The sequence below is a fragment of the Parathielavia appendiculata genome (assembly GCF_033297405.1).
Source record: "Parathielavia appendiculata strain CBS 731.68 unplaced genomic scaffold N657scaffold_2, whole genome shotgun sequence".
Classification (NCBI taxonomy): Eukaryota; Fungi; Ascomycota; class Sordariomycetes; order Sordariales; family Chaetomiaceae; genus Parathielavia; species Parathielavia appendiculata.
Genome location: NW_026944221.1, coordinates 418422 through 440713, shown reverse-complemented (window position 1 = coordinate 440713; position 22292 = coordinate 418422). Strand labels below are relative to the sequence as shown.

General features: G+C 56.7%; 9 protein-coding genes across 9 annotated transcripts; 7 read left to right on the top strand and 2 right to left on the bottom strand.

The window, feature by feature from the left end:
- The first annotated feature begins 1207 nt into the window (after window positions 1-1207).
- N657DRAFT_640671 (uncharacterized protein) lies at window positions 1208-1579 on the top strand. The gene has a single exon (XM_062792014.1). It carries the CDS (start codon window positions 1246-1248, stop codon window positions 1552-1554), a length of 309 nt encoding a protein of 102 aa, XP_062650584.1. The 5' UTR covers window positions 1208-1245; the 3' UTR covers window positions 1555-1579.
- Window positions 1580-3381: 1802 nt separating this feature from the next.
- N657DRAFT_566199 (cytidine deaminase-like protein) lies at window positions 3382-4038 on the bottom strand (the record flags this gene model as incomplete). The annotated part of the gene is made up of 1 exon (XM_062788411.1): window positions 3382-4038. The coding sequence occupies one exon, from the start codon at window positions 4036-4038 to the stop codon at window positions 3382-3384; it is 657 nt and encodes a 218-aa protein (XP_062650583.1).
- Window positions 4039-4638: 600 nt separating this feature from the next.
- N657DRAFT_565224 (uncharacterized protein) lies at window positions 4639-5814 on the top strand (the record flags this gene model as incomplete). Its single annotated transcript, XM_062788342.1, has 1 exon — window positions 4639-5814. The coding sequence occupies one exon, from the start codon at window positions 4639-4641 to the stop codon at window positions 5812-5814; it is 1176 nt and encodes a 391-aa protein (XP_062650582.1).
- Window positions 5815-6502: 688 nt separating this feature from the next.
- Window positions 6503-7568, top strand: N657DRAFT_176411 (uncharacterized protein). The gene is made up of 3 exons (XM_062786097.1): window positions 6503-6907; window positions 7008-7220; window positions 7317-7568. Exons 1-3 carry the CDS (start codon window positions 6850-6852, stop codon window positions 7394-7396), a joined length of 351 nt encoding a protein of 116 aa, XP_062650581.1. The 5' UTR covers window positions 6503-6849; the 3' UTR covers window positions 7397-7568.
- A 2003-nt stretch (window positions 7569-9571) lies between these two features.
- Window positions 9572-11383, top strand: N657DRAFT_559551 (RCC1/BLIP-II; the record flags this gene model as incomplete). Its single annotated transcript, XM_062787972.1, has 2 exons — window positions 9572-10495; window positions 10553-11383. Coding segments are annotated over 2 exons (1755 nt in total), but the record flags the coding sequence as incomplete, so codon positions are not given.
- A 472-nt stretch (window positions 11384-11855) lies between these two features.
- On the bottom strand, window positions 11856-13547 carry N657DRAFT_640665 (Yip1-domain-containing protein). The gene is made up of 2 exons (XM_062792013.1): window positions 12987-13547; window positions 11856-12916 (listed from the first exon to the last, which is right to left on the bottom strand). Exons 1-2 carry the CDS (start codon window positions 13320-13322, stop codon window positions 12293-12295), a joined length of 960 nt encoding a protein of 319 aa, XP_062650579.1. The 5' UTR covers window positions 13323-13547; the 3' UTR covers window positions 11856-12292.
- A 316-nt stretch (window positions 13548-13863) lies between these two features.
- On the top strand, window positions 13864-14424 carry N657DRAFT_630762 (protein transporter; the record flags this gene model as incomplete). The annotated part of the gene is made up of 2 exons (XM_062791002.1): window positions 13864-13866; window positions 14002-14424. The coding sequence occupies 2 exons, from the start codon at window positions 13864-13866 to the stop codon at window positions 14422-14424; spliced, it is 426 nt and encodes a 141-aa protein (XP_062650578.1).
- A 1589-nt stretch (window positions 14425-16013) lies between these two features.
- On the top strand, window positions 16014-17285 carry N657DRAFT_558714 (uncharacterized protein; the record flags this gene model as incomplete). The annotated part of the gene is made up of 1 exon (XM_062787966.1): window positions 16014-17285. A coding segment is annotated over one exon (1272 nt), but the record flags the coding sequence as incomplete, so codon positions are not given.
- Window positions 17286-18872: 1587 nt separating this feature from the next.
- N657DRAFT_653222 (uncharacterized protein) lies at window positions 18873-21208 on the top strand (the record flags this gene model as incomplete). The annotated part of the gene is made up of 2 exons (XM_062794384.1): window positions 18873-19239; window positions 19416-21208. 2 exons carry the CDS (start codon window positions 18873-18875, stop codon window positions 21206-21208), a joined length of 2160 nt encoding a protein of 719 aa, XP_062650576.1.
- Window positions 21209-22292: the final 1084 nt, after the last annotated feature.

Here is a 22292-nt window from a genome sequence, read left to right as displayed (position 1 = left end):
CTGCTCAGATTGCTCCTTTTTTTCGGTATCGTACTTGCCTGACTTGTTTTCTTCTGACTCCGGTCTATCTTCCACCAGCTGATCCAACGCTTCAGATGCATTGTGATACGCTGGAATCTGCTTTTTTGCCAATTCAGAAGCTTCCGTCTCTTCTTCCTATGGTCGCTCCGGTTTGGGTTGCTCCGTAGGCAGCCGCTCCGGCTGTTTGCCCTTGGCTTTCTCGGATACTCCTGCTGGAGTGCTGACGATTCGGTGTCGTACCGAACTGGGCTGCCCGGGCCTGGGGTACTGTAAGGCTGGAATCTGTCTTGCAGTCTGTGGATCTTGCCATCTTCCTCTTCCCGTGAACGATGATGCCGAACTACCTGGCTCCGAACTTTGGCGCGGACACAATCTCTGTCCTGACCCCTCAGAAGGAACCGGTCCATCTGTGTGACGCTGGATGGTCTGCTTTCGGCTGCGCCAAATATTTCCGTTCGTCGTCTCTGCATAGGCGGCTCGCGGTTGCTCCGGCATCGACTGTACGCGCTGCTCAGACGCTCCGCGCTTGGCCGCGACCTGGCTCCATAGCAATTTCTTGGGGGGAGCCGGCGCACTCCCCTGCTCTTGTGCTGGCTCGGTGTGCTCCTCGGATGGCCGCGGCTGAGCCGAGACCTGCGATGAAACGAGTTGCTCAGGGGGCTGGGGCGTAGTTGTGGCCCTGGGCTGGCTTAAATTCCTTTCCTTCCATTCTGCAAAGCCAAGCTCGGGATCGTCATCCGATACCTCGGACCAGTCTTGCCCGCGGAGTTTGGTCGTTGGCTTCGAAGATTGTTCTGAAGCCGGTGCGCTCGACCCAATCCGTAAATCTCCCGACTCTCCTGCCGGTACGATTGTGGAGAGATTGTCGCCAGGTTGGGTCTCCTTGTCTGACTGGGCCGTCTCGTCTGAAGGGGTCTCCTCGTTTGGCTGGGTTGTCTCGTCTGAACGGGTCACGTCGTCTAGTTGGACCTTCTCGTCTGGCTGGACCGCGTCATCTGGCTGGGCCACCTCGGCTGGCTGGGTCACCTCCTTTGGCTTTATCTGCTGTTGCATGGCTGTCCCAATGGCATCTGCCACCGAGATCTCTCTCCTCGGTTCAGCCATCTCACTTTGAACCTGATCCGACTCGGAATCCGACGGAATGAACAGTGATGGGTCGTCAGGGGCCGTCTGCCGTGGGCTTGATCCTGCAGTGTTGCCTGTATTCATACCCTCTGCCTCCCGATGAATGTTGATATCCCAAGCAACTGTTGCCTCCTGGGGGCGCGGGCTGGGCCGAGGAGATCTAACCAGCTCTCCCCCATCATCTTGATCGCCGTCCTCTTGACCGTCGTCCTCCTCAACATCCTCCCATTCATCGTCGTCCCCTTCATCGTAGCCCCCTTCATCGTCGTCTCCATTGTTGTTAGCTTCATCGTCGTCCCCTTGGTTGCCGTTCCATTGACTGCCGTCCCATTGATTGCCGTCCCATTGATTGCCGTCCCATTGATTGCCGTCCCATTGATTGCCGTCCCATTGGATGCCGTTCCATAAGGTGCCGTTCCAATCGCCTAGTCGCAGGGCACCGGCGGAATTCACGTAAACGTAAATTTCAGACGCCACGAAAAGCTCCACTAGTTCTGCCACCGTCGCTTGACAGCAAGTGACTCGTCTCCAGCGATCCTCGGCGAAGAGTGGGGGGAACGGTACCCTACCGCGTAATCTTGGCCTGGGCAGCGAGACCAGTGGCCTCCCATCAGAATCAATGAGTCTTAAGCCGCCGCCCAGTTCCTCCCAGAGGGCGAGTCCATGGGCAGCGAAGAGCTGTGCATACTCCCCAGGCGTTAGATTTGACAAAGGGAGCATTCTCCAGTCATTGGGGGGTCCGTATGCAAAGAGAGGAGGTTGAACAGGCTGATCGTCGGGATGAGCGGCCGGGAAATAGTGGTCCGGGTCCATCACTGCGAGGTCAGTTTCTGGAGTGGACGGCTGCTGTTGAACTGGCTCGAAAGGCGGCGCTTCAGGGTTGAACAGCTGTTGTTCGGCTGGCTCGAAGGCTGGCGCTTCAGAATTCAACAGCTGCTGTCTGACACGGTCATGAGTCGCTGCAGTGCGGGAGCTGGGTTGTGGACGCAGTCGTGGTCCCAAATCCTGGTTGATCGAGGGAAGCGCTCAGTTCAGAGGAGTTGACTGGTCCTCAAAACTGGACAGGCCCTGTTCGGCTGTCCCAAACCCGTCGGTGGACTCAGGGCTGCGCGGCAGAAGCGAGCCTTGTATCCCGCGATATAATGCTTGGGCCGGGGGCGATAACTGAGGCCCGAGGCCGAACCTGTCCTCTTCGACCGGCTTGGGTGTCGGCGGCGGAGACGGCGCTGAAGGGTGAAAGAAAAGGTGGCCAACCTCCTGATATGGTGAGAGCAGCTCTGGGTTCACGGGCGGTGAACGGCATGCGAAAGTGTGCGGGTCCTCATTGAAGTCCTCTTCGACTAGCTCGGGATAGGGGATCTGGCTGACTAGCCTGACTAGGTCAGGAAACCTTGCTTCAAGCTCAGCGTTCGTGGGCCAATTATCAGTCTCGGGCGTGGACGGGCGTGCAGTCTCCCTAGTATGATGTGTGAGAAATGCTCGATTCGAGGATTACGGTCGCTTGCTAAGGATTGGATGTGGTAAACAAAGGATTGTTGGGTCTGAGTGTGTTATGCTTGTTTTGGCGATGGCAAGTGGGAAGAGAAGCAGCAGCCAAGTCACGGGCAGATCAGGGAAAGAAGACAGGAGTATTCACCGAGGCCTGATGACTTGTTCCGCTTGAAGGGCTCCATAACGGCCCCAGTTATGACGCTCGAAGCCAGGGTGCGGAGAAAAGCTTTCACAAGAGAAGGAAACATGGCCGCTGCTGTTTTCTGTGAAAATGGAGAAATGGTTTGTAGATGAGGATGGGGAAAGCTCAAGGGGAGTGGGAGTCCATGTATTTGTGGGAAGCCACGACGCGACGAGCGCAGGCTAGATCAGTAGCGTCAACACGCGTTCATATCATCATATGCAGACGCCAGAAAACCTAAGAATCAACGGGAAGGAAAAATGATATACATGTATGCAATGCGCGGTGGCAGGTGTGAACTCATTATGGGGTCAATACAGGTTCGACCCAGCGCAGCTGAAGCCACTAAACTGCCCTTGACCGACCTTGGGCGGATAATCACTTGGCCGGCACCTGCATCATCGCGGTCCACGGGACGAGTACTGGGATCAGAGAGACACGAGGTTGATGCCCCGACAAAGCCCAGCTGCATGTGCAGCGGTGGCTGTGGAAGGAGGAGCGTGATGGCCTGCAGCCACGCATGCTTCGACGTTACGTATCTCCTGACGCAGTTATTCCGGCCGTCATCTCCACACGCTAGCGCTTTCCGTCCCGGCCTTCTTGCCTTCTTGATAGGTCGCGTCAAGGGACTTGTAAAGCGCCTTTACTCTGGCAATCTCGCCTGCCCAACGCTTCCGCTCGACCTCGTCTGAGAGATTGCTGACGAGGTCGGCCAGGCTCTTGGCGGAAAAGAACCTGTTCGTCCGGTTGTAGAGCGGCCGGGCAGCCAGGGTCTTGGGCGTATCTGACGGGGCAGGGACTCGGAAGACTTGTTCGAGGATGTCGATGTCGTAGGGGATTGAGAAGAGATCCCGGCTGTCCTCGTATGTAAAGAGGTAATAGAACTCGTTGAACCCAGCCCACGCAATGCCACTCAAGCACAGCGAGCATGGCTCGTGAGTCGAAAAGAAGATGCAGTCCTTGGTGGCCGGGCGGCCTTCGGGCGGGGACAAGAAAAAGGTCTGAATGCAATTGATTTCGCCGTGCAGCAAGGGCGAGACGCGCTCGTTGTTGGTTGAAACCGTGACTGGGGCGAGGTCGGAGCGAGCCAGAATGGCGGCGCCAAACACCTTGCTCCCGGACGAGACGCCGGCGCTGGTAAGCGGCACAATTTTGTCTTCGGTGATGCGAAGAAGCGCAGAAAGCAGGGTGTCAGCTGAGTGCAAGCGCGGCGCGGCCATGGTCAGAGGGTGATGATGGATTGGAGGCTGACGGTCGAATTTCAGTGGGATGCCGGAAGGATACAAGCAGACAAATCGAAGTTCTGGGCGAGTGGGTTGCCCGGACATCAGGTGTTGGGTGGCTGATCATTTATTCATTTCCCCTCAACGTTATTGAACCGACGAGGATCCGGACCCGGCGACGGCCGAGACCTTTGCTTGCACGTTTCGGCGGGGTCCGCATCGGCGTTCGATCTGGGGGAAGGATGTGGGGCGGGAGATATAGCATCCTCATCCCTATCTGACAGTGAGTAAATGTCATGATTGATCAATTATGTGCTTGTTTTGCGGTATGTTGTTGTCGATGATCACTGAGGTCAGTGAGCGTGTGACGACGGGATGAAGTCGAAACATTAAGGATTCTGGCAACCGTCTCACTTTTGTCACACGTCCGGAACCCTAACCCTCAATAAGCGTCCCTGCCATGATCCGATCACCAGAAATTTCAGGTTTGAGACAATGGACCACAACAGCGACAACCAGAATACTGGGACAAGCGCTCACCTTGACCACCTAACTTGCAGGTTTGCGACGCCGATTTTGTGGCTCATCTTAGGAAGAATGCACTATATCAGATTCTGCCGACCGCCCGAGGTCCATTCCGGCCGATCCCAGTCCTCGGTCAAAATCGTGCTCACCATCACCACCGACCTCAGCGACTCGTTCCTCTCACCGCGCAGCCCGGTCCAACTCGCCGTCATAGGCGCATACACCGAGCACAACGACGGGAGGTCCCAGCTCATTCCCGTTTTTTTGACGCAGAACAATCCCCCGGCATGGCGGGCTGGAATGAGGGTGCTCAAGCTGGACCTGCCGCTGCCACCGCGGCCCATCGAGACCATACAGATCCGACCATTGAGCCGGCAGCTGACAGCTCTGAGTACGGAGGATGTCCTTCCCGGAAACCAGGGATTGATTATGGCCGTCTACGCGGACATGCCCCGCCAGGGCGATGGCCGGGCGCCGTCGGTGTGTTTCCGGAGCCTGCGCCTGTCCGCTGGCGATGTAGCTGCCGGCCAAACCCTGCAGATAGAAGAAGACCTGGGCGAAAGCATCGCGCGCCACATCTGGGACTCCGGCATTGTCATGGTCTCTTTGCTTGCAGATATTTGCTTGGATTCCACCGATGCAAGTCATGGGAAGCCGTTGCCCCTGTTTCGCGGCATCCTTCTGAGCGACAGCAGGTCACTCAACGTACTGGAACTTGGGTGCGGAGTTGGCGTCATGGGCATCGGTCTGGCACGGATCTTGTCCCTCAGGCGGGCAAAACATACGCCGCATATCCTCATGACAGACCTGCCCGAAGCAGAGGAGAAGGCACGTGCGAACATCGCCCGCCAAGGCGAGAGTTTGGCGGGCGGCTCGGCCAATCTGAATTTTGAGCCTCTAGATTGGCACGACGGGGAAAAGGGAGTCCTTGGCGAGAAGGCAGCTTCACGCGCGTGGGACCTCGTCGTGCTGTGTGACTGCACCTACAACACCGACACGCTCCCGCCGCTCGTCAAAACACTCTCGGCCCTTCACAGTCACTCCGCCCGGCGAAGTGCCGACGGTCGGTGCCACGTCAGAACCGAAGTTCTTGTCGCTACCAAACCGAGGCACTCATCCGAGATGATCTTTTTCGACTTGATGTCCGACGATGGATGGACCGTCCGGGAACAGACAGCCCTGTCGCTGCCTCTTCTAGATGGTGAAGGACAGACCGTCGAAGTTTATATGTTTGGGAAGGAGGGGTGAGGAGATGTCATCTCAAGCCATCGAAATGCAACCGGCATGAGAACCTCTTTGACTAAACCGGTCACATCCAATGCCCAGTTTCCACTCCCATCATCTCTGACAGGAACCTAGTCAGCTCTGCTCGGAAACTGCTTAAGATACATGGATTTGGGTGGGCATTGTTCTTGTCTCAACCGGCCATGTTGGCAGTTTCCTCGACTCACGCTGCGACGTGCTGCGGCGTGAACGGACTCAAACGAAGGTACTTGTACTTTCGCCGCGCAAGAAGCTCGTGAACACATGCGACTGCAGTGCCATGACAGACGAGTCAGTTAAGCTGAGGTCAACCACCAACAGAACCAAGAAAGCACCTCCTCATTGCTCGCATCTGACTGATTCCCAGCGGCTTATGCAAAGTGTACAGGTAAAAATAATTAAGATGACTTGTATGCAAGCGTAAGCTTTGGGTAAGTGATCAAGAAGGAATGCGATCATGGATATATGCCGCTCTAACAAAGAAATTAAAGTTGGATTATCCATAGAGCCTTGGACTTTGGCAGGATCGACATCGACCTCCATGTTTTTGGCCATTGGCCACGGCTGGGCAGCTTGGGAGTGCTTGAAGTCGTCTGGTCAAAGGTGGATGCAACCCCTGCGGCAGATCAGTGATGGATGTGAAATACCTCGCCTCGCATTGGCTTCCTGCTCTTGAATTCAGCCAATCAAAGAGCGTGCGATGACCGGATCCGGTTGTGCTGGGCCTTGGAAGGCGTTGGGACCCACAGTGTCAGCTTGCAGCTCCGCCGCCAACAGCCTGCGACATCAGACCTCAAACGGGTATAAGTTGCCCTTGACCGCACATGCTCTCTGCTCAACTTTACATCGGAACCAGCAACTTGAACCTCATATCCCACGATTTCCTGACACTTCCTCCCTCTCTGTTGATCCGGCCCTCCACCACAACCTATTCCAAAACAATTATCGCCTCTCGACTTGACCACGTCGCTCTCATCCTTCACTTCAAGGAACACTCAACGACACACACATTCATTTGCAATGTCGTCCCAGGCTTCCAACTGCTGCGGCGGCAAGAGCGGCGCCGACTGCGTCTGCGGTAAGTCGACTTCACAAGCCCACGCCCAAAACCTGGAAGTTGCCCTAAGCTCGAGCGAAGCTAACTTTCGGGGCCTCGTTCCCCCACTCCCCCCACACAGCCCAGCAAGCTACCTGCTCGTGCGGAAAGCAGTCGGCGCTTCAATGCAACTGTGAAAAGGCCGGCTCCGAGAACTCGACCGAGGGCGCCCGCTGCTCGTGCCGCGCCCGGCCCGAGGGGCAGTGCAACTGCGCACGCGCCGAGGCCGAGAACCAGAAGGCCAAGACCGGTGCGTGCGGTGCTGAGGGGTGCGATTGCGGGTGCCGTGAGTCTGGTACGTTATTTACTCCCTTCCTATCTCTCTCTTTTTCTCTGCGGTTGGTAAAAGTCGGTGATTGGAAGTCAGGACACCGTGGCTAATATGGGACAGGGGTGTGCAACTGCTCCAAGAAGGCAGATGCTGGCTACAACCCGTCGGAGAACGAGACCGACTTCACGACCAAGGCTTGAGTCTGCGGCTGTGTTTGGGGACTTGAGCGGAGTACCGGAGGGGTTGCGTGGATATAGGGTCTGGCGGGACGGTTGGCGTTGCGGCGTTATTGGGTTGACAGCCGGAGAGGTCCTTGGGGGAAACGCCGCGCTCTAGAGGTGATAAGCATAATGGCGACCTACGTAGGGAAATTGATCGAGGCGGAAATTTGTCCTGGTCCAAGATTTGCCTGCAAATTTGTTGGTGTGTGAGTCTGAACAATTTGGCAAAGGTGGATGCAATGATGCAACCCTGAGAGACAAATCCACGACCGGGCGGGTGGGGGTCTGGTAGCAACGCAGCCAGTGTTGGCGGTGAAAGTCGATGAGGAAGGTGACCGGTAGCGACGTATCCGATACGTCTCCAGGACCCCGACTCCGAGTTGGATTTAGGCTTCGACTTCGACTTCGACGCGATCCGTCCTCGCCTCCCTATCCGACGACACTTACCTGGACGTCAGATTTCGGGCGGCTTGTCTTACCGTCCGTGCAGTTTGAGGCAAGTTCAACAGCAGCAAATATTGTCTAGCGGGGAGCGCTGGCTGACGGGTCACCTCGGCTGAACCCCCTTTGCAGACATGTTGTGCAGGCAGATATTCGGGGCCGAGATGCCGTTCGCGTGCGTTGTTTCCGCAGAGCCCCATGGAACCAGTCGATCACAGCGATAACGAAGACAGGGAATAAGAGAGTTCGGTTCGTATACGCGTCTGATGGTGCCCTAGAGGGAAAAACATGTAAACCACCCTGGTCTTCAGTCCCTGGGCAACGCACAACCGCATACGCACTGACGCACCATGCAGGCCGCTCCCACTATTTGTATTAGGTCCACATCCTACCTCATAATGCACCTTCTAACGGGTCAAATGGCCTGGTTAGAAGGATGGGACGTGGCCTCCTTCTCCGGGAAGGGTCACCCTTTTGACTCGCAGCTGCAGCGGCGATTTTCGGAGGGGACGTAGCCACCCCCTCTCTGGGGGAAGTACGCCTCAGCGAAGTAGATCTGTGGTCCTAGGATTTCGTATCCATCCACCTCCTTCGGAATTTGGGTGGTGAGCGTTTTGAGCTTTTTTGGTCAGTTCTAGCCAAAGCAGCGTGCACCAGCCCTGCCATGACCTTGACCAGCCGCAACGTCTACTTCCCCAAATTGAGATAGACCTTCACTCCACCTCGTTCGCCTTACTACTTTTAAGGCCATTTCGGGAAGAGGGAGAGGAGGTCCTAAGCTGCAAATTGGATTCGAGTCTGTTACTTATTCCCAATTCTAGGTACCTGGAAGTAAAAAGGGATCTGCTGTCACCTTCTTTTGCAACCTACACTCAGGTACTCATCGGTTGGCGGACTCCTAGGAGGATCGTCGATTTTGGAGATCCAACCAGTATCATGTAAAAAGGTTGTTCACGACCCTGCAGATCGGTCCAGAAAATTTGTTGATGTTATGAGGTTTGTACAGAGGAATGCGAGGCAGTTCTTTGCAAATCATGGCCAGCGAGCTGGTGCTGCGCCAACACACGACGTTTTCTTTGTGGCGGGACAGGGGTGGTTGAGCTGTTGCTAAATCCGGAATCAATACGACACCGCCCGGCAGAATTTGAATTTAGGGTCTAGCAGGGGGAAACGGGTACCTGCGGCGCATGGGCCGTCTGAGCTCTTTGACGACAAGTCGGTGCCGCGAGTCGATTTAAAGTTGAGTTGATCTTAATTCCATTGTTAACAAAGCGCATCAATTGAAGAACACGGGACTTATTGAGTGTTGTTTGATCTCTAATCTGCTAACGTGGAAGCTGCAGGTCATGGCACCTGACTGTGAGGTACTTGGCATTGTATGCTGAGCAAAGAATCGAATCGCCGGATGCAGCTATTGTGGGCCCGCGTTGCCAGTTAAGCGCTGCGCTGATGCCCCAAAGCCAAACAAAAACTTGTTCGGAGCCCAAAATTGGTCGCGCCTTTCACAGTCGAAATGCCTCGACTGTTTCTTCAACTCGCGCCCCAACAACGATTGAATCAACACAACATTGCACCTTCGCGCAAGTAACAGCTACTCTTTAGTTTGCTTTCATTTCTGACTTTGTGCATTGCGTCTTCCACTCGAGGAAACGCCCTTTGCACACATTACATCGTGTCCTGCCTCACATTCCTGCGCATCCAAGCTCTGCCGCGATGCCTCCCAAGAGAGCTGCCGGTACGGCGAGCGAGGCGGCGGGAGCCGCTAAGAAGACCAGAACCGCTGCTGCGAGCAAGAAGACAGTTGCCGCCACCAAGGATGAAGCACCAAAGAAGCCTCTGCCAGCGAAGAAAGACGCGCCGGCCAAGAAGACACCCGCCGCGAAGAAGACCGCGAGTACTGCCAAGAAGCCTGTAGTCAAGAAAGCTTCCGCACAGCCTGCGAAGAAGGGCCCCAAGTCTGCCGAGGAATCGGACAAGGAAAACCAAGACGCCATCCCAAAGGTCAATGGCGTGAAGCGCACACGCGAAGATGAAGAGACCGGCGAGGCCGAGGCCGATGATCAGACGCGCACCAAACGCGCGAAGAAGGACGAAGCCCCGGCCGCTGCGCCGAAGAAGAGGAAGGTCGCTGCTCCAAAGCCCGCGGGGAAGCGCGTCCCGCGCGAGCTCAAAGCCATCAATGAGCCGCCTACACAGGTCATGGACATCTTCGTCTTTGGCGAGGGCTCTGCGGGCGAGCTCGGTTTGGGTAGTGTCCGCGTCGACGGCAAGAAGCCCATTGATGTGAAGCGCCCGCGTCTGAACCACAACCTCAAGGGCATTGTGCAAGTTGCCTGCGGCGGCATGCATGTTGCCGCTCTGACCAAAGACAACAAGATCCTGACCTGGGGCGTCAACGACCAGGGCGCACTCGGTCGCGATACCACCTGGGCCGGCGGTCTGAGAGACGTTGAAGACGAGGATGACTCCGATTCCGATGGCGAGGACACCGGAATGAATCCAAAGGAGAGCACGCCTGCCGAGATTGACACATCCGACGTCCCAGACGACGTCAAATGGGTGCAGGTCGTGGCGAGCGACAGTGCGACTTTTGCCTTGACCACGACCGGCCAGGTTTGGGGATGGGGCACATTTAGAGTAAGCTCTGTTCAACGCGTTCCCCCGATTCTACGCCTGCTAACAATCGTTCCGTAGAGCAACGAAGGCATTCTCGGCTTTAGCAGGAGAGTCATGGTCCAGCGCACTCCGACCCTCGTCCCTGAGCTTTCCAAAATCAAGCAGCTCGCCGCCGGCTTGAACCACATCCTCGCGCTCGACGAAAAGAACAAGATTTACGCGTGGGGCGCCGGCCAGCAAGCCCAGCTCGCCCGCCGGCTGCTTGAGCGCGACGACCACGCGGCCCTGTACCCGACCGGCATCGGCTCGCTTCCCGGGCGCGCCAAGCCGGTCAAGCTCGCCTGCGGCTCGTACCACTCCTTCGTGATCGACAGCAACGCGCGCGTCATCGGCTGGGGCCTGAACAATTACGCCGAGCTCGGCGTCGAGGACGAGGCCGGCCAGGACGGCGGCTTCGTCATGCGCCCGCAGCTCATCAAGTCGCTCGCGCCGTATCAAATCATCAACATCGCCGGCGGCGAGCACCACTCGCTGGCGTGCACGGCCAAGGGTGAGCTGCTCACGTGGGGCCGCATCGACGGGCACCAGGTCGGCCAGCCGGCCGGGTCCTTTTCCGAGGACAACACCATCTGGGACGAGCGCAACAAGCCGCGCATCCTGGTGGTGCCCACCATTGTGCCGGACATCAAGGACGTGGTGAGCGTCGCCGCAGGGACGGACCACTCGTTTGCCATTACTAGGGACGGCAAGGTCTACTCGTGGGGGTTCTCGGCCAATTACCAGACGGGGCAGGGCACCACGGACGATATCGAGGCGCCCACGCGCATCGAGAATACTGCGATTCGCGACAGAAAGATTGTGTTTGCTGGCGCTGGGGGGCAGTATGGAATTGTCGGGGCGTTGCCGGAAGGGGATGAGGACGAGATGGATACTGCCTGAGGTGTATGAGTATTTCTCGAGAGTTGGAGTAGGGCATGCTGACCTGAGGGTTGATGTTGTCTCTTATCCCACCGGGTTGGGTGATGGTCATTGCCATGGCGGGTGGTTTGGGAGTTGCTTGGATGGTAGGAGATCGTGCAGTACTTGCTCGTCTTGATATGTCAGCTAGGTGGTCTTATCTCAGACCTTGGCTGTTTATTATAGAGGGGTTTTGTCTTTCAGATACTTGCTTCCTTTTGCTCAATCTTGTTATCTGGGCCGATTGGGCTGCTTTTAGATATCTCTAGCCTGGGGCAGGCAGGGCTGCTTTCATATAGCGTTTTCGGTCTGTATACTAGTGGCCATGCTTCTGGTTTCGTTTGCACATGGCAATGGCTGCTTTGCTCGGCGTATGGGATTGGCCTGGAGTGGTTTTGGTAGCCATGGACTGGGAATCAACCGAATATTGGTGAGTTTCCAATGTGATACTGATGAGGTGAACAACAGCCGGCTGGGCATATCTCTGGTGGAAGATAGTTGCTGAAATCAGCTTTGTGTTCTGCGAAATGTATCCAACATGGGACAGACGAGCCAGAACACTTCACATTGTTTACCGGTACCCTCCCCAACCCTTCTCCCGGTTAATTGCCGGGCCTCTGACAGCTCTTGGAGGTTTGCCTCCTCTTCGTGTTCCTCACTTCCATCCCAGGAGGGGACAGTCCAGATCACGTATTATGATGTAGATTCATTTCCTTTCATCATCCGGGACGTCACAGTACGTGGCCCTACCAGTTTTCTGTCTGCAAACCGCAAAGTATATTGCAATCCACCTCTTTTCCCAGACCTTTTCACACCCCCCCAAATCCCATCCCTTAACCCCGCCCCCCTTTTTTTTCCATCTTACAACGCCCCGGACGCACCCGCCACCTTGGCAAACGACCCACTCCCGCGACTGCTAAACACGGCGATGATGCCGAACCCGACATAGAACAGCGCCAGCGGGTACGCGACCAGCGCCCTCATGCCGCGCATGCCACCCACAGCGCAAAAGATGCCGCTTGCGCTCCACGTGCACCACATGATGGCCGCCGTGCTCAGCGTGATGCCCACGGGCTTGTCCATGGGCATGAAGATGCCCACCAGGCTAGTCGCGACCAGCGGGAGCAAGCAGTACCCCAGCACCGATGCCGAGCGGGCAAAGGTCAGGCCGCTTGCGGTAGCGGCGGCGTTGGATATGGAGGCCGACGCGTCGGCGGGGTGGGCGGAGGAGGGTACGCCTGGGTAGGAAGGGGTGGAGGAGACGGCGGCGCTGGGATCGGTGGGCGAGGGCGCCATTAGCGAGAGGATGCCGTGGAGGAGGAGGGAGCCGACCACGGCGAGGCCGTAGATGTAGCCGAAGTGGACTCGCCCCGAGAGGAGGAGGAAGGTGCCGTAGAGGAGGAAGGAGAGAAGGGGCCCTGCGAGGTCGCTGTCGTCCATGAGGTGCTGGTCGATGCGGCTGAAGGGGTTGAGCACGGCGAGGGTCTGGGCAGAGGATGTTAGTGCCTTAGCTGAGCCCAGCGGGACGTGATAGGGAGGTGAGTGGTTGACATACTTTTGCGCGGATGTGAGAGATATTGACGCCCAGCTCCTCTAGCAATGGCGGCTCGCCGGGGTAGCCCTCTGTTGAGAAGGCGGCCAGCCAGCCTGTTCGGAGCCCTCCCTGCTCGCCCATCCGCCCTGACACGTCTGAAGTGTCGCCGAAGCCGGAATTGAACGAGGCGGATGCGCCGTAGGCTCCTGATGAAGGCCCGCCGTAGCCGTAGGATGCTTGTGATGGGGTCGCATGGCCAGATACTGGTTGGGCGTAATTAGACGAGTAAAACTGGAGATTCTGGGCACCCGAGGGGGTGTAGCCCTGGTTCGGCGGTGCGCCATAGTATTGTGACATTGTGAGAGTAAGGAATCAAGATTATCGAAGTGTCCTGCACTGCCGTCGGAGGGTCGGTTATCAGGTTGGAGTGGCCTGTGATCCGCACAGTAGAGTTATGGTCGAGAAAAAAAGTAAATATCTGAGAAATGATGCGTGTGGTCGTCGTTGATGCAGCTGGCAGCTTGTTCGTGTCGTTCGTGCAAGTTGCGATCTTGCGTCAACAGAGTTCGCAACTGTCAGAAGCTCACCAGCTCCCTTCAAGGCAGCCAGATCGCCGTGAATAGCTGGCAGCTGTACGGTGGCTGCCAAGTAAACCTGCCACCTGGCTGCTACCCGGGCCGCATGGGTCCCGGCAATCGGCGGCGCAGGACCGGTTTGGCCGACGATTTTTTGAGCAAGGCGAGAAAGACGCTCTGGTGGTCATGCCATTCGCTGTTCTGCCGCCTTCGAGAAACATCACAACGTCAACAATACAGCAGACCTCTAGGCCCTACCAAGCGCTCTCCAACTCTCGGCAAGAAGGCTGGCCAAGACGGCCAACGCTTGCACACAGAACATCATGGTAGGTTTGCCATCGCATTCTTCAAGCAGCACATCCTTTTCCTTGGCTCCCCATGATGCGCAGAAACCACCTACCAGACTTCGCGCCAGATATCCCAGCCAAAGACCGACTGACACACAACCCCCCTCCTTGCAGGCCTACCGCTACATAACCCAAGCCGTCATCGTCGGCACGCGCGTCATCGGCCGCGCCTTCGCCGAAGCGTACAAGCAAGCGTCGGCATCGAGCCAGTACCAACGGGCGCAGGCCAAGAACGGCGGCGGCGGCGTGTCGGGGCGGGCGAGCTTGAACACTGGCATGACGCTGGACGAGGCGTGCAAGATTCTCAATGTGAAGCCGCCGCAGAACGGCAAGGGCGACCTGGACGAGGTCATGGAACGCTTCAAGCGCCTGTTTGACAATAACGACCCCAAGAAGGGCGGTTCCTTTTACCTCCAGAGCAAGATTCTGCGCGCGCGGGAGCGCCTCGAGGCCGAGATAAAACCGGCCATGGAGAAGGCGGCGCAGGAAGCGGAGGTGAAAGAGGGGTGGAATCCGAAGCTCTATAAGGATAGGTAGCTGGGTGAGGAAACCATGCGGCCGTTGCGGCCAGGGTAAACGGGCGGTATACCCTTCCATCTGCTACTTCCTTCGCTGGTTGTCTCAAGATCGGAGGCCTACCCTCGGCGGAACACAGCAGACGAAATGGGATAAAGACGGGGGGTTGCGGTGGCGGTTATATCGACGACGCGAACCCGACAGCAATTGGGAACTTACACCCGACAACATATCCGCTGGATGAGCGATAGTGGCTTCCATGTAACACACATCTTCACTCGACTTTGGGCAGGCCTGGCGTTACGCGGTTGGGATTTAGGGCGGGAGATGTTGGGAATGCATTGGGCTGAACCGCCTCACGACGCCTGCTCTTCGCCAATCTTGTTTTACTACCTCTACATGTACAATATTCATCCGGTGGATGGATGTGCGGGATTGGGGCGGTCTCACTTTGCCCGGGGGACGGTGCATCTAGACGGACAGAAGGAGTTGTGGTTTTTCTAGTATATCTAGATGGAGATGCAAGAGGAACGATATATGAAACTGGCTAAGGTTGGTCATCATGCTCCTCTGTGGTACATTGGCCGGAACGGAGTCAACACCAACATGGGCTGTGAAGCGATTTTACCTACCGATACCAGCAGCTTGGCTCGCTAATGATCGCCTTGTCGGCCGAGAGCCTTCTCCCATTTCGCTGCGCCAACCACTACTGCGGCAGTGTCATTCTTCTTTCCGCCGGCGAGGTGCAAGACATCTCTTTGCTTGTGTCAATGGGAAGACTGACGTTTCACTGAATGACTATAGGCGGTAGTGATCTCGGCACGGTTCAATATCCGGAAGATCCATCAGCATGCTGTGCTCCATGTCACTGAGTTGTTCTCGCGCGGTCAGGATGCAGGTGCACAGGAATAGCCGCATCACATATTAGTTCATCTACCCGGGTCCGGGGACGCCTTTATATTCAACGAGAATCTTGCTGGCCACAGTAACTGCTGGTCATGACATTTGTTCCCTGCTCCGTCCAAGGCAGCGCTGCAGTGTCATGTTCAAATGAAGGCTAATTCCCCGGAACGGTTTGACAACGACCAGCAGACATAGATTCTGAGAGACAAATACCGGCAGGCTGCAGTGTGTGACGAGTATAACAATGCGGGCTGCCGCCAACCGCAACAGGCATCTTGGTTTCTCGCGTTTCGAAACGGGTTGAAAGTGTGCCGGGTCGGCGCTGAACAATGCATGGTCGTTCGACCTGTTGGCCTGCCCATTCCACAACCTGCCGAGTCACGAGCCATGGAGCGCTCGCCGCTCGACTCCAGTTGTCGCTCCCCGCATCCGCTCATCGTAGGCATATAAAGCTTGTGTCCTGCTTCCAGGATCACCAGTATCGATGTCTGAGTCCGGCCCGTGTCTTGTTTCACATGAACCTGGTTGGTAGTAGTCACATCCGCACCTCGTTCCTCCTCGGCCACCGGACGTTCTCCACTTGCTCGGGATCGCATCACTTACCCTATATGCTGGATAACTGTCCGATATCCAGCCCCAAACTACCTCTGGGACACATGAAAATGACCTACCGACCAACCGTCTCCATCCCCGCCACCTTCACCAACGCAACAGCAACCGCTCCCTCCTCGTCAAGCATTTTGGCTACCGGCTCCGCACCCGAAACCCGCACCCTCCTCACGTTCCCTACTGAGGGCCTCCCATCCCCGTGGATCCTCTCCGAAGCCGACCTCCGCGCAATTCCCGTGCGTTACCCAACCGGCTCTGCTCCCGCACAAGCGCAGATCAACCGCTGGCTGTGCTGCCGCTGCGCCGAGGAGGGCTATTTCGATCCCGTCGGCATGGTCCACTGCCCTTCCCCTTCCCCTCCACCCCGGCCACTCCCCGCCCAACCCCAACACCGCCGCCATCACTGTCACCAACATCCTGATCACTCCAACATCAGCCATCAAGCCCACGATCCGCACCAGCATGATCACCGCAGCAATAATTCCACCGCCACCGCCACCGGCGGCGTCAGCGGCAGCAGCAGCAGCAGCAGCGAGGAAGGCTTCGGCGTCTGCTGGCGCGCGAGCTGCCGGCACCGCAAGTGCGTCAACTGCGCGCTCTACGCCGGCCCGCTGGTTGGGGGCGGCGGCGGCGGCGGCGGCGCCAAGGCAAAGTTGCTGATCCGGACGGTGGGCGGGCTGCATGCGTCGCCGCGCTTCGTCGACCCCGTGTACTGGGAGTGCGCCGGGTGCGGCGAGTGGATGCGGAACCGGTTCGACTCGCGGTGCACTCTCGGCCTGACGGGGTGTCGGAACGGGGCGTGTCCGTTCGCGTGGAAGGCGCTGCAGCTGCAGCTCGGTTTAGTGGGCGGGGGAGATGCGGGAGGCCCGCCGCTTGGGGCTGGGGTGCTGATGGCGGAGAGCTTGGTCATGAATCGATATGGGCAGCGGCTGGGCACGGCGGATCAGAGGGTTGCGGTGGCAGATGGCCCGTGGGATTGGCAGCGGCGCGCGTTGGGGGATGCGAGGTGTGCGGTTGTTGCTGGGCTGAGGGCGGCCATGAGGAGGACGGGGGACGGGATGCGGTTTGGTAGCAGCGCTAATGAGAACGGTAGGAGTATGAGTGATAGGGAGAGGCTGTGGAAAGACGGGGGGCCGGTGCCGCACTATCCATATCGAAGACCGCCGCCCCTGGATGAGAATGACGCCGAGGAAAACAATGAATATGAGGGTTCGTATCTGGCGGGGATGTCGACGGAGCCGCTGGACAAGGGGAAAGGTGCGGAGCAGCAGTACACTGCTCCCAGTCGAAGTCCTCGGTTCTGCTCCACCCCGAGTCTTGTGGGCGCCAACCCGGTCCCCCTGGGTTTCTTTCCAGGATGGAATCGCATTCAAATGTAACATGAAGAAAAGAAATTGTTCGCTCGGGGCGGCATGCGGTACAGGACTTTAGTTCTCCATACTTGGGATGCGACCTACAGTTAGCTATCTCTGTGACCAAGCACTGCGCCAAGCGGCGATGTCCTTTGATTTGAAGGTGCCTCCACATGAATGCTTCAACGGGACCTACTCGATTTCAAGCCATCTGACAGCCTAGACTGGTTCAACAACCTCGTTGGGAAGAAGGTCACCGGCACCTACAGCAGTCCTTTAAACTTCGTTTGCCAGTCAAACTAACGGACCAGAGAACTCCTGAGTCACATCAATTCCATCTCACTCCAAGGTTGCCGCTCAGACAAAACAGGTCCGGGGACATGATGGCCCGTATTCGATCTGTGCATGTACAATACCTCCATGTACATACATTGAAGTATGAGTCCGAAATGCGGATCATCTTGAATCGTTGCTGGCTTTATTGAGCTCCTTCTCCGCATTGATATTGAGTGTCGAATAGTAAGGATATCGTCTGACAACTTGAAGGTCGTTAACAATACACCCCTGATTGGTATTCTTAGCATACCCGATCATTTTGACTTGAAAGAGATCCCTTGCAAGCATAGAACAGGGAAATCAAGGGCCTGGAAATAAAGAGAGGTTAGAGGAGCCACAAGCTAAAGGGAACTGAGGAGAGGTAGAAAAGAAAATTTGAGAACGCTGAATACGGACACCGCAGCGAAAACCTATACAGTCACAAACACCAGCGAGGCATGTCGGAGTCTGACATGAAGAAATAATTGACGTGCTGGGGAAAGATGGTCGAGAAATACAGTAAAGAGTTGATTCCCGGGCGAGCCCCATGCACAGAAAGTGTGCGGGGAGTGGTAAGACGTACTAGCATAGGTATTTGTCTTCCATTCGACCGTTGATGTGGGCGTGATGATGTTGTGTTTGGTTTGCCGAACCTTTGTCCGCTGTGAACTTCTTTCTGACGGATGGCGTCGGATGCTGCGTCCCATCGGCAAGCCCAGCGCACGGACCAACAATAGGACCAGGATCAAACGAACTCCCAGCCCTGCTACCTTTTCGTCCAATCAAAGCCTGGCATTCTCTTTTTTTTTTTTTCTCCGGTGCTTAAGCGGGGGAGCAAGATTTTGGCTTCGTCGTCCGGATCCCAATTCGGGCGATAAACTTTCTTCCTGCTTGCGCTTGATGAGCCCGCGTTCACTGGCGTCAAACAACCACACAAGACGCAAGCGGATTCCCTGTCGACCGCCAACCTCTTGATTGCCGCTGGTCTGCCACGCCCCAGTGCAGACAATCGGGGCAACGGTATTTCGTTCTCTGACTGTGCTGCAAGCAGCTGTCGCTTGCTAACCGGGCATCGCAACCAAAAGCGTCAGCCAGGCTGCGTGTCGCACAGGTCAAGCTCTGGGGGAACATCCCAGTGGTTGGCTATCGGACCCAACTTTACCAGCTCTTCTTCCTCGACCGCTCCTTCTCGACACTGGCCTCCCGCGCTCTCGCCCCCCTTTCCGTCTCGAGCGCCTGGCACTCCATCGCCGATAACTGCTTGATTCACTGGCGCCTTGACCAGCAATCATGGCGACTGTTAACGGAACCGTGGGCAATACAAGCAAGCCCGTCGCTCGGCTTCCCAGCAAACCCGTCGTCCCTGTTCTGCCGCTCAACTTCCCCCAGCGTCCAGCGAACAAGAAACCGTCTGGCCCGCCGGCCAGCTCATCCCCGAAGAAAGGCGAGAACGGTGTCCGACCTGCTGGGAAGGAAAAGGCCGGGCCGCAAACGCTGAATTCAAATCAAGCGCCGATAAATGGGAGCTCAACCGAGCTCGGCATTATCTCCAAGAACAACATTGACAACACGGCGTCCTCTACTCGTCGCGCTCAGGCTGAAGCTGTTATCAAGACGGAGACAAATGGCCTGGTTTCAACCTTAGATGGTGAGAAAGGTATGCCAGTCTCCCAATTTTCTTTCTCACGATCCAAGTACCCCACCTATCTCTACTGCTCCTGGCCCTGCTGCCGCTGTCACCCGCCCCTCCCCAATTGGCCTTCTGTTGACCTTCTACTTGACCCCATCAACCCTGTCACAAGTAAGAACATTTGCTTACAAGGTTCATTGCAGCCTCACCTACAGTCTCTACCGTCGTCCCCGACCGGCGGATTGTATCACCTGCCCACCGTCGACCGCCGGGCTTTGCCAACCCCGCCCCGGAAATCATGGCTACATCCGGCGCGCTCCCTGACGGCCCGGTTCCTGCGCCACATCCTGTCACGATCAATCGACCGGCTGCTTTCCACCAACCTCACCTCAGCAACGGGAGCTTGATTCTGGGTCCGTTTCATGATTCAAACGCATCGTCGCCTGCTCCTCGGTCGGGCGGTGGCGTATTCCATTTTCCTCCTGGACTGCTCCCATACCCGCCGCCTGCGCTGGATGCCTATGGGCGCCCCTTGCTGGTGTCTCCGGCTGTCGATGGTTTTGCCCCCACTGTTGGTAATCATCATACACCGCCCACTCCCCATAGCTTTCACGGTTCACAAACGTCGACACAGGCAGAGGAACTTGGCTTCAACCCGTATTCCGTTGCCAACGGTCATGCCGGACCCAATGGATCAGCGTCACGCCAGGGTCCGATGCCTCCGCCGGGCATGAATCCGCCAATGATTGGCACCGCCCACCATGTCCCAGGTTCGGGCCCGGGTTACCAAGGCCTGCGAGACCAAGAAGAGGCTCTGGCGTTTCTGCGGCATGGCATATCCGACAACACGTTCAACGACTGCGTGCTCGAGGTACGCTTCTCCGATAGCCCAGAGTTTCAGGACCATCCCGGTTATCGACAACTCCATTCCGTGCTAAGAACTCACGGTCACCGTTATATCTTCTCTCGCAGCCCTATGCTTGCCGCAACCATGAAGACCCAGGGAACCATGCCGGGCGGCGTCATTTTCCTTGAGGCCAACGACGAGTATATGCGATCTGATGTTTTCTGGTACGCCCTTCGCACGCTCTATGGCTGGAGTCTCGCCGACAGCATCCTTCCTCATGAGCTGGCCCTCCGTGACGTTAGAGATGACCTCAAGACAGCCCTCAGCTACATCGCCACTGCCCGGTACTTGCAACTTCCATGGGTGCAGTCAGTTGCTGTTCACCGGGCCAGCCGCCTTTTGTTCTGGAACACCATCGAAGTGGCGGTCAAGTTCGTCTCGCAGGTTGTGGCCGTGTCGCCCCGGACTGATGGCTTTGGCGTCTCCGAGCTGCTAGACCAGGTCCTCACCTTCATTGTCCACAACTTCCCCGCCGATTTCATTCTCGATCTCAGTGCAGGTGACTATGGACTTCCTCGTCTTCCTCCTTCGAGCACCACTCCGAGCAACCAGGACAACCCCACGGTTGCCAACGGCACGTCTGTCGGGCTGCATAGCCGTCAGCCTTCCAAGACCCAGGCACAGATGCCGCGGAATCCGCATGTTTCTTCCCACGTCCGGTTGTCCCAGATCAAGTTTGGGGACATTTCGCCGTCCAAGAACGGGCGGTCCGCGCGCGGACCGACCCCGAACGACACCATCCTCTCGCGCATCTTGCTTAACCTCCCCTTCGAGCTGTTGAAGCAGATTCTTGAGCACCCGCACCTGGCCAAGTTGTCCGGCGAGCTCAACCCGACCGCTAGGCAGTCCATCATTACCGATATCATTGGCGAGCGTGAGTCAAGGCGACTGCGCGTCCTGGAAAAAGCAGACTCCCAGCTTCGTTTTTACCAGGAGAGGGTTGAGAACGCTACTGGACCTTCGGTGGTCGGCAGCATGGACGATTTCTGGGTCAACAACATGGGCTTTAAGGAAGAGGTGTTCCCCGGGGATCTCCCGTACCTCGTCCACACTTGGTCGCAACCGATTCCGTCCAGCGTTAGCAGCTGAAAGGCCTTCGCCATTCTGATGTGGCCAGGTCAATTCTTACGACTTGATGATGTTTGGGGGTTTGGGTTGGGCGGCCGTCTGGGTTTGGGCATTCGGATCTGCATTTATTGGTCGCGCGGGGTATCGTTTCCTGCTGCTCGGTTGGCTGATACACCTTTTTCCTTGCTGGTTGGGACTGTTTCTGCATTGCGTCTGGAGTCATTCGGTTACACAAAATCGCCTGCCCTTGTGGTGTTGGGCGGGCTAGAGGGATGAGCATGATATGGCTTTCTAATCTCTTTCCCATGTTTCATGCTTGGGAGTTTCCGTTATTCATACGCGCTGACCGTTGGGGTCTGCCGGTCTTTTCGAGCTGCTGGTTTGTTATTTTGGGCAAAACATTTGTGGTAGCCGATGCGCGGGGCCTGGGGGGGGTCTTCTTGTTATTGCTGATCGAGACGGATGATGCAGACTGTCAGATTTAGGCGCTGACTGGTCGTCCCTCTGGATCTTGCACGCTGAAGCCGCCACTCTGCACATATCCCCCGGCCAAAGGGCCACGAAAGGGCTCGCACCTGCTTTGATCAGCATCCCTGCGAACATGGATGTTGTCAGGGTGCCTGGGATTGGGTGAGGGGGAACAGGAGTTAATATGTTTGATGATAGAGTTTTGTCAAGGGTATAAACTTCCGCATGGGGCTGAAAGGGCAAGGCTATGCTATGCCTTATGGTACGAAAACATAAACTCAGGTTGAACTCTCAAGACCTATAAATATCCAGGCATGAAGGCGGCGTTGGTTGGGCGTGATGGGCTGTATCTGGGTTAATATTGGTAGTGTATGATCTTGATATGCCTCTTGTAGAGTGACAGGGTAATGTGCTTTGTTCGAATATTCCGGAATTGCCGTGGTGCAAAGGAACTTTGGAGCATCTTGCATCCTGTCCGTACAGAGGAGTGACTCCTCCTTGCCTAGTGCTTTGTACTTGCACAGTACCTTACCTGCTGGGCACTGTTGTGAGCCGTGAGCCTGGTTCTGTGCGTCATTGACAGGGGCACTGCACCCTGAATTGTGGGGTGTGGGGAAGCCCTTCATCCAACTCTTGG